Genomic DNA, 10,615 nt, shown 5'->3' on the forward strand with positions numbered 1-10,615 from the left:
AAAAAAAACTAAATATTTATATTAATTTATATTTGTAGTCAAAATTTTAATTTTTTTATGATAAATAAAAAACTTTCAATTTGTCAAGGGCATTATGTATTACAAATAAAAATTACCATTTAGTCTTTATCATATAGAAAAATTTTTTAATTAATTTTTTAATTTTAAAAAATATATTAATTAATTTCTGAATCAATTTTAATTGGTAAGTATTATAAAAAATTTCAAATGTTCTCAACAGAAAAGAACTAACTGAGGACTAACTAATGATTTTTATTTTAATATAAAAATTAAATAGTAAAATATTTAAATGGTAAAACTAATAAAAAGACCAATTAATATATTTTTAATATTTTAAAAATACTTAAATATATTTTTTTAAAAAATTGATCAACTAATGAGTTTTTCCATATTATACACTCTAAATAGTACAATTTTCTTATAAAAACAGTCTAAAATACCTTCAATATTGAAGAACTAATTAGCAAATATTTTTATAAAATTAAAATACTGATTAATGAGTTTTTTATATTCTATTGACTAAATAATAAAATATTTGACGACTAAAACTAATAAAATGATTAATTAATATATTTTTCAAAACGTGAAGGACGTTTTTGTAATACCCGGCTAGACCTCGGCATCGGAATTCCTATTTTCCGGTGGAATCTCGGATGTCGAAAACCTCTAGAAGGGTAAAATATATTTTTTCTAAAATGTTTTCAGGTGTTTTAAGGTTTTAAGTAAGAAAAGAATTGAGTTTTTGAAAGAAAAGCACCAAGGAAGGAAAGCCAGGTTCGGCCGCCGAACCTCATGTTCGGCCGCCGAACATGGTGCAGTTTAGGGAGCACCTTTGGCCCCCGAAGGTGGTCTGGCCAGCCACCTATAAAAGGCCCCATGTCCGAAAATGAACGAGTTTTCTTCCCCATTTTCGGGCAAAGGTGAGTCCATGTCCTTCCATGGTTAGTTTTGATGTTTTCCTTCAAATCGTTCATGTTTTTTATGAGTTTTAACTTGGTTTTGAAGATTTTGAGCAAAGAACGAAGTTTTGAAGCTTGGAGACCCCGGAGCTCGATTTCTCCCATCTCCGAGTTTGGATCACCTCTCCTCTCGATTTTCAAGAGGTAAGAGTAGATCCTACCCTTCTTTTATGTTTTTAGTAAGTTTTGAGGGGTTTGAAGGGTGTTGGATGCATGATTAAGTTAGTTGTAAAATGTTAGGGTTTATGTGAGTTTAATGATAAAATGCATGTTAAATGTGTTGCTATGTGATGTTTGTTGGGGGATAGAATAGTTTGAGACCCCTATATGCTTGTGCACATATTTATGTATGTTTTTGCATGGTTTAGCTTGAGTTTAGAAGGTTTTGGGTGGCTGAATGTATGTTGGTGGCTTGGGTTCTGCCTGCTGGAGGACCCAGGTTCGGCTGCCGAAACTATGTTCGGCCGCCGAACCTACTTGTGGAGGCAGTTTTGGCTGCCGAACCCTGCCTCCAAAAGTTTGGACTTTCGGCTCTGGAGGGGAGTTTCGGCCGCCGAACCTGCCCCCAAAGGTTGGTGAGTTTCGGCTCTAGAACCACTTTCGGCCACCGAACCTACCGCTGACAGTGGCTGAGTTTCGGCTCTGGAGGGACTTTCGGCCGCCGAACCTGCCGCCAAAAGTGCCCTATTCAGCCTTTCTTTGCATGTTTTCTATGATTGTTTTAAGGTGTTTTAGGGGGTTTTTGGGGAGATGTTTAGAGTTATGATGGTGTATGTTTGGTCCCTCATTTGAGTCCACCTGTGTAGGTTCGGACCCGAGGAATCGAGGACCCCAGCAGTGAGATAGCTACTTCAGAGTCTTTGCAGAGTCAGTCTGAGGTGAGTAGAATGGATCTTTATATTTCAAAGCAAATAAATTTTGAGCATGTTCATGCATCACGAATGCCATGATATATACTAGGTTGTTTGTATTAGAAATCACGAATATGTTGCATTGCATTTTATGATGTTGATGTGGATGGATGTTGGATGACCCATTAGCCCTCGATATGATATGATGACGAGGATACGGTACGGAAGTCCAGTGAGGCCCATTCTACGCCCCTGGCACGATGTAAGAGAAAGACCAGTGAGGCCCATTCTATGCCCCTGATACATTGGAATGTTATGTTATGTTAAGAGAAAGACCAGTGAGGCCCATTCTACGCCCCTGGCACCATTGGAATGTGTAGAGGGCTATTGGTGACAAGTCCATTCTTGATGTGATTTGTTTCTAATGTGATGCATTTCATGAAAGTATGGATTTTAATATATTGTTTTACTATTATGCTCACTGGACTCTAGTAGCTCACCCCTTTCCCTTAACCCTCAGCCTTACAGGTTCGGGATAGATCAGGAGGTCAGCAAGAGTAAATGCTTAGTGTGGACATGAAGGATATTATAATGTAATGTATTGTAAGATATTGTACAAATTTGTATTGAGGATTACTATTGTGCTTGACCCTAGAGTTTATGGTTAATCCCTTTTGATACATGATCGTTATGAAATGTTTTAATGAATGTGATGTAAACCAAGTTTGATGTATGTAATGTTGACCCAGTTAGAGCATTTGATGAGAGCTCTAGTATAGGGTTTGTACGTTTAATGTTATGGTGCATGCACAGGTCAAGCTTGGTAGATGAAAAAGTTTAAAGTTTTTATGTAAATGTATGATCATGTATGGGATTTAACAGGTATGACAGGTTGTATGTTAGGTTTGCTACGGGTCCCGGCGACCTTAAGTCGATCTGGATCCTAGCGCCGGTAGCGATCCGATTTCGAGTCGTTACAGTTTTAAAATTGAGAAATATAAATGAATTTTTCTATATTAAAAAGGCTAAATAGTAAATTTTTTTATAATAATAAAATAAAATATATTTTATAAATTAATTAAATAAATATCTATGAGAAAGGAAGAATAATGGGATTTTTCAAAATATCTCTCCTAATATTTAATAATTATAATATTTTTATTATTTGAAATTTTTTAATTTAATTATATTAATATTCTATTTAATTTTAAATTAATTGAGAATATTTTTTAACATTTAAATTATATTTGATTAAGTGAGTTTTTTTTATTTAAATTTAAGCTTTATTAGATTAATCGACAAAAATTTTATTATTTTTATTTTAAATTTAAATTATGAATTAAAAATTATTTTAATTAAATGAATTTTTTATTTTAATTTTAAATTTTAAATTTTTTTAATGGATATAATTTTCTTATAATTTTTAATTCAATTACAATTATAGATTTGAGTTTAAAAATATTACAATTAGACTTATATGTAAATTATTTTAGATAGTTTTTTATTATAATTAAAATTATTTAAAAAAATTTAAAATCATCTAAAAAAATAAAAACTTTTAATTTTTATAAACTATTTTTTTAAAAAAATTAATATTAAATTGAGTAATATTTATAATATTTAAAAATTAATTTTTAATCTATTTTAAAAAAATTAATTTTTAATATATTAAATTTATGACTATTGTTAAATGAGCAGATAATTATTATTTATTTAAATGTGATTGTGATTGAATTCTCATAAAATAATAATTAGCAAAATTTAATTAAGATATAAATTTATAATATCGTGGACTATAAATAATGTGCAAAATATATTAACCGATGATATTGTATTTAAAAATATGAATTTGATTGATGAAATAAAATTTTAAAATTTTTAATAATAATTAAATAAAAATTATAAAAAAAATTATTTAGTAAAATATGTAATAAGAAAATTAATATTTAGTTTTCGGTTGTTAATTTTTTTATTTTAAAAATATTTTTTAATAAATAGTAAAAATAAAAATACTGAATAAATTTTTTCCTTTTGTAAAATAAAAAATTTTAAAAAAAGGGCAATGATAACCAACGACCTTTAGTTTTTAACTTTTATTTTATATACAAAATTATTCTTTCATCCAATTTTCCATGCAATTACTATTAACTTTAACAAAAAAAAAAAAATCAAAATCCCATTTATATTTTCATCTAAACTCTTAAAATTTTATTTTAGTAATAAAATAGTTCCTTAATTTAAATATAAAATATGGCTAAATCTAATTTTTCATCTTCCATATACATTAATTTGTTATAATTAATTAAAGATTTTGACTTGGTAAAAAATTAAGAGATAGGGCAAGCATTTGGGAAAATGAATCAAAAGGTTGGAAGTTAGAACATCTTTCCTCTACCACAAAAAAAAAAAAAAAAAAAAATAAATAAATAAATCTTATTTAGCCACCTCAGTCTGCCATATTTTGCTCATTGTGGAAGAATCCATGGATTATTATATTACTCAGAATCTAGTATATATCTCCACCACTAACATGTTATCAGTCACTCTTCCACCAGCTTCAGACCTATCAAACAGTTCTACAGTTGACTCTTCGTGCGTACGAGATTCTGTATTTTTTTAAAACCATCCGCTGTTCAAATATTTCATTATTCTACTAATTCGAATTCGCCCTAGTTTGAAATTCCTCGGAGTTCGACAGCCGATATTGGATTCATAATGGAGGAACAAAACGGTGGGTGGGCTGGTGGAAGCACAGGGCAATCAAAGAGAAGAAATAAATGAGAGAGATTAAAGACGAAAGCAAAGAGATAGTACAGCTTCTAACGTGGAATCAAATTGCTCCACAAAAGAAGAGAAACTTCTAAACTCAAGAGATAAGAAGAGTATCCTTATTATCCTCATATGTAATAAAATTTACTAAATTCTAATGGGTATTATGGTAATTCAACATTACGTAAGTTTAATGGCTTTCTAACAGGAAGAACACAACAGGTAAGTGACTGTCAATTTGCAAGTTAGCTCTTAGATTCACTTTGGTAGGGAACCACAGAGTCAACCTAAGTATTGGTCATACTATATAACCATATCAGATTCCGACATTAGCCATCTTTTCTTGGCTGTGCGTTGCAGAAGAACTTTCCGGGAAAAAAAGAAGGAATTCAGCACGCAGCAGAATTGATATTCAAACTTTTTTTTTTTTTTTAATTTTGTTTTAATAAAACCAAAGAAAACTTGGTTTGCTGAAATGGGTACGCAACCAAATTTTGGAAAAATGGAAGGATGGCTTTATACTATTCAGTCCAGTAGATTTGGCTTGAAGTTTTCAAGCAAGAGATACTTTATTCTTGAAGAAAACCACCTCAAATGCTACAAAACAATACCCATTTCACAAAATGAGGTAAATTTCTTTTTTTTTTTCTCCTTCTGTTTTCCATTATTATTCATGGTTTCTTTCTTCTTTAATTAATTTTGATTTCACTTTCAGGACCCAGTTAGAAGTGCAATGCTAGATTCCTGCATTCGAATTACAGATAATGGAAGAGAGAGCATCAACAGAAAAGTATTCATCCTGATTTCATGGTTCTTTTACTAATGATGGATGAACTCTTTTCACTTAATAATTGTTTGATACTTGCAGGTCCTCTTCATTTTCACACTTTACAGCACTTTGAATCACAATGATCAGCTTAAGGTATGGTAGAGATTATAGTAATTGGAAGTTGTTTGTTTCTTATGATTTTTCAGTAAAACTTTCTCTGAAATTGCATTATTGTAGCTAGGAGCAAGTAGTTCAGAAGATGCTGCAAGATGGATTCATTCCTTGCAGAATGCTGTGTTAAAGGTATGAAACTGTTAATTCATAAGCAATCAATACATTTTCTCTTTCTTTCTCATGGTGCCTCTTGCTTAACTTTATTTTCCAGGAATGCACAAATCCAGGAAAAGATTTTGTGGCTATTTCCAAAAGGAAATGGCCACCCATAAGGTATTTTGCTGCTGCACACACCCAAAATTACTTCAAGCTCTTGAAATTCTTTGCTGAACTGAGTTAAATTCCTGATTTTAAATCATGGTTGACATATATTCTTTATATGTTTCATGGAATACTAAAACATTTGAACATGCTATACTACAAGTAAAAAATAAAAAAAAATAGCTGCAAAATTTCGCGAATTAAATGATCAACAGTAGGTATTTCATATCACTAAAGATTGTCAATAAATTACTTTACCAACCATTTTTTCATAATTTAATAAATAAATTTTTCTACTTTTTCTTGTATGTTTAAAGTTTTTTTGCTTAGTTGTCTTAGCGATTTTGTTTCGACAGGTTAAGTGGTTCAAAGGGGGTAGACTCTCTAGATTATTACTCAACCTTGCATACTGAGGCAATGACTTCAGATGTTATTGCATCCTCTGGATGGAAAATTATTGGCTGTAAGAATGGTGAGATCAGCATCACTTATCTCATCTTCATGGGCTATGCTTAAAAAAATTTGTTACTTTGCAGGACTACGCCTTTTTAAAGAAGCAACCGATTGGGATTCTTATGGGAGGGTAACTTGCATCTCCTAATATAACTCATTGATTATTGATAATTACACTAATTTTTTTTTTAGCTGAACATTTTCTTTTTCCTTCAAGCATTGGGATGATCATCCAGCAATTATGGCAGTTGGTGTGGTTGATGGAACTCCAGAGACCATTTTCCATACTCTTATGTCTCTTGGTCCGTTACGATCAGAGTAAGATAGCTCGAATCTATCCTTTTATTTTTCTTGAATTGAAATCTGCAACTGCAAGATTTAAGGCGAGAAAAGAATTATTTACAATCTCATCTAACTGTGATTATATCAGATCCAAGTTTGTTGAAGCAACGTATACATCATTTGTTATGTTAAACTACATATTTTACTCAATCTGCACAAGACTGGCATTGGGTTTTGTCTTGGAACAGAAACAGACACTTTCAAAATATTTATCATAATGATTTTTCTGATCATGGTTAATTTCATTCTAGATGTTGAATTACCAAGTGTATTGCAGATGGGACTTCTGTTTTGACTGTGGTAGTGTGGTTGAGCTGCTTGATTGTCATACAGACATTATTCACAAAAAATTGTCCAATCATTGGCTACCCAGGTCAGATTAAAGGCCTCTTTGTAATAAGAAATTCACTGCTAAATATATTGTTACTAATAACTAGTAGTGTTTTGCAGGATGATGAATAGTAGAGATTTATTGTTGCGACGTTATTGGCGAAGAGAGGATGATGGCACATATGGTAGTCTTATTGTAGAAAGTGCATTTTTATTTACTGAAAATTTTCAGCTCTTATCATTTGATCTTGATCTTTTTAATCTGATTGTTTCACAGTGATTCTATATCACTCTGTGATTCACAAGAAGTGTCCACCGCAGAAAGGCTATGTTCGAGCATGCCTTAAAAGTAATGCATACTTTGCACTTGCAGATTTCAATGATTATATTATACATTTCCTACAAGTATTGTTACTGTTCACCAACAATACAAAAAAATTTGCAGGTGGTGGTTATGTAATAAGTCCTATAAATCAAGGAACACGATCACTTGTAAAACATATGCTTGCAGTCGATTGGAAAACATGGAAATCGTATGTACATCCTTCATCTGAAAGATCCATAACTATTCGTATGCTCGAAAGAGTTGCAGGTAGTAGTTTTTAGAGACTAGTAGTTGCGTTCTGGTTCTTACAACCTTGGCATATTTAACTTGTTATTGTTAAATGCTGACTACAGCTGTTCCACTTTGCAGCATTAAGGGAGTTTTTCCAAGCCAAAGAAGGAAACAATTCGGCCTTTTTGTCCGGAGATTTGTCAGGACAAACTGTGTTGCCACATATTGAAAGGGAAGATATTAAAGTGGAAGTTAAAGGCCTAGAAAAGACTAAGGACTTGTGTTTAATGGAAAATGAAGCAAAAAAACTCGATAAAAGCTTAACACCTCTTTCTAGTCTCTCTGATGAATTCTTTGAAGTCCCTGATGCCAATGATATGATGGATTTCGATATGGAGAATGAATGGTCTTCCCAAATGAAACCAGAGGTTCAAACAGCAGTACTCTCACCCGGATTATCGTCTGCTACTGGCACAGCAAAGAAGAAGTTGCATGACCTTGCAGGTTAGTGCTGTTACAGTAGGCTTAATTCGTATTTAGATAGTTGATGAATGGATGGTTTCCGATGAAGAAATGGTTCGAAACTTCTGTCTGGTGCAGTTCAAAAGAATGGTTATGTGGACTTACAAAATTCAGCTAAGGAAGATAGCAGATTTTGCTTCTATGGAACTACTTTTCGTAACGATCCCTGCTGCAGTTTGCCTTGCAGTTGGGCTGCTGCTGATCCTTCTACATATTTGATACGTGGAAAAAATTACTTTAACGACGGTGTTAAGGTATTCATTAAATTCTAAACTAGTGCATTTCTTTCAATTTCACTACTACTTAGGACGGCAGCCGTAAATTATTATCTTAGACATAAATCAATAACCACGATTTAAGAACTGCTACATCTACCTCCGCTCCGCTCCTAAGTATAAAGCAATGGTTTAATTACTTTCCCGCAATGAATTAAAACATAACTAAAATTATAACTTTATTGAACATCAAATAAACTTTTTATTAAATTATATTATTATATATGCAGTAAAAGAGCGAATTTTTATTTTGTTAACATTTTTAAACTGTTGTCAAACTGTTACTTTAATAACAGTAAGGTAATAATTTCATAAACGTTGTGAAAATATGATTGCCTAAATCCGAAAATACAGTAGTATTTCTTTCCTAAGTTCTTTTTTGTTTCATCAGGTCAATGCAAAAGGCACTTTGATGGAAATTGTTGGAGCAGATTGGTTGAGATCCGACCAACGAGTAAGTGACCTCAGTAGCCATCCTGACAGTATTGTTCAGGTATGATCTATAACCTTGTGCCATCTCTTGCATCCTAGTACTAAGATTTCCTTGTTGATGAATATTGTCAAATTGATACAGAAGTATGCAGCACAAGATAGACCAGAATTCTTCTTGGTTATCAATATACAGGTGAGCTTAATGTTAAAAGAAACTAGTTTAATCCTGACATTAGTCGCCACCACCATCATCATCATCAAGAATCAAGTTTCATATTTTGCTTGAACATGAACCAGTTTCGCAGTTCAACCGTGTACACACTGGCATTGTACTACATGCTAAAAACTCCTCTAGAAGAAACACCTTTTCTACTAAACTTCGTTAATGGCGATGATGCCTACAGGAATGCAAGATTTAAGATGATACCTTATATAGCTAAGGTCAGTAACGTTGAAAGCCATTTTTTTTTGGCATATATCAATGCTCATGGTGCTTTTGTTTCATATTTAGTATTGAATGTGATGTGATTTTCTCAGGGAGCATGGATTGTGAAGCAGAGTGTTCGTAAGAGAGGTTGCTTGGTGGGAAAAGCACTAGATGTAAATTATTATCGAGGAAAAAACTACTTAGAGGTAGATTATCAGATTATGATTATCACAGAACATAGTTGAAGTATATAGATTCGAGTTTCGAAAGGCTAAATATTCTTTTGTATGTGTATAAATTTCAGGTTGAAATTGATGTTGCTTCTTCCATTGTTGCTAGAGGTTTGACCAACCTTGTTGTTGGATACATGATGAATTTGGTGGTGGAAATGGCATTTTTGATACAGGTAAAGGAAAAAAAAAAAAAAAAAATCTGACAATTAGTTTTGAAATGTTATCTTTTCCGCCAGAATACAGATCTACACACTTGAACTTTGTTAGAAAAACCTCTGTCGTGACACAACTGACTTGTGCAGAGTGAAACTGAAGAGGAGCTACCAGAATGCTTGCTTGGAACCTGTCGACTTAATTATCTAGATGCAGCAAAAGCTGTCCCATTATGATCCTGATTTTCACCTGCAATGTTTTTTTTTTTTTCTTTTTTTGTGGGGATGGACTAAGTCAGGATAGAGTGAAAAAGACTTCTTGTTTGTTTCCAGTAAACTGGAAATCTATGTGATACAAACAGAATAATAAGTAGAAAAAGAAAGAAGAGTTGGGCAAGAATTCTGTCCAGAGACTTTATATTAATAAAGAAATAAGATGATCTTTACAATACATGCCCATTTGCTTATGTATTGTTTACACTAACATATCAGTTCCACACTACTTTAAAATGGATTGATTAATGATTATAAATGACTCTCTTATATTCTTACATTAATCGTACTCGTAAATTAATAATAATAGTTTCATAATTATTGTATTTATTTTCGCTTACTTTATATATATAATAAATTTTAAATTTATTAAAAATATAAAATTTTAAATAATAAATTTTATACATAATATTTTTGGATAAACTGCAATTTATTCCCTCTAGTTTAGTGAAATATAACCTTTCATCCCTCTATTTTAAAAAACTTTCAATTTAATCCTTCACATTTAAAAAAACTGTAAAATAGTCCCTACCGTCAAATTTTCAATTAACCTTCCGTTTATTTTAATGAAAATGACTAAACTACTCATTAAGTAAAAAAACTCAATCAAACAGTATTCACTCCATCCCAACACAGGAGGAGGAGGATCGGGAGGAGGATCGGGAGGAGGACGAGGAGGAGGATGAGGAGAAAAGGAAGAAGAGGATCGGGAGGAGGAGGAGAAGGAGAAGGAGGAGAAAGGATCGGGAAAAGAAGGAGAAGGAGAAGAAGAAAAAGAAGAAGAAGAAGAAGGACGAGGACGAGGACGAGGAGGAG

The 10,615-nt window shown here is 32.1% G+C and overlaps 1 protein-coding gene across 2 annotated transcripts; it reads left to right on the top strand.

Moving 5' to 3' along the window:
* The first annotated feature begins 4,296 nt into the window (after positions 1 to 4,296).
* On the top strand, positions 4,297 to 9,977 carry LOC110619539 (protein ENHANCED DISEASE RESISTANCE 2). 2 transcript variants are annotated; one of them, XM_043957982.1, is made up of 20 exons: positions 4,297 to 5,228; positions 5,316 to 5,390; positions 5,469 to 5,522; positions 5,607 to 5,672; positions 5,755 to 5,816; positions 6,161 to 6,276; positions 6,341 to 6,387; positions 6,475 to 6,575; positions 6,877 to 6,972; positions 7,050 to 7,114; positions 7,207 to 7,278; positions 7,375 to 7,524; positions 7,624 to 7,989; positions 8,086 to 8,261; positions 8,674 to 8,775; positions 8,857 to 8,907; positions 9,012 to 9,155; positions 9,252 to 9,347; positions 9,446 to 9,547; positions 9,677 to 9,977. In XM_043957982.1, exons 1-20 carry the CDS (start codon positions 5,076 to 5,078, stop codon positions 9,761 to 9,763), a joined length of 2,181 nt encoding a protein of 726 aa, XP_043813917.1. In that variant the 5' UTR covers positions 4,297 to 5,075; the 3' UTR covers positions 9,764 to 9,977. The 2 variants fall into 2 exon arrangements, with proteins under 2 accessions (XP_043813917.1, XP_021618744.1); XM_021763052.2 differs by having other exon boundaries at positions 4,299 to 5,228; positions 7,375 to 7,521.
* Positions 9,978 to 10,615: the final 638 nt, after the last annotated feature.

This window comes from Manihot esculenta, chromosome 7, assembly GCF_001659605.2.
Source record: "Manihot esculenta cultivar AM560-2 chromosome 7, M.esculenta_v8, whole genome shotgun sequence".
Lineage (NCBI taxonomy): Eukaryota > Viridiplantae > Streptophyta > Magnoliopsida > Malpighiales > Euphorbiaceae > Manihot > Manihot esculenta.

What these genes read in the sequence shown, in the direction of transcription:
- LOC110619539 (XM_043957982.1), top strand. Translation starts at nt 5,076, where the DNA reads ATGGGTACGCAACCAAATTTTGGAAAAATGGAAGGATGGCTTTATACT. An exon ending in GAAGTTGCATGACCTTGCAG is followed by an intron (nt 7,990 to 8,085) that starts GTTAGTGCTGTT and finishes TGTCTGGTGCAG; the next exon opens with TTCAAAAGAATGGTTATGTG. An exon ending in ATCCTGACAGTATTGTTCAG is followed by an intron (nt 8,776 to 8,856) that starts GTATGATCTATA and finishes AAATTGATACAG; the next exon opens with AAGTATGCAGCACAAGATAG.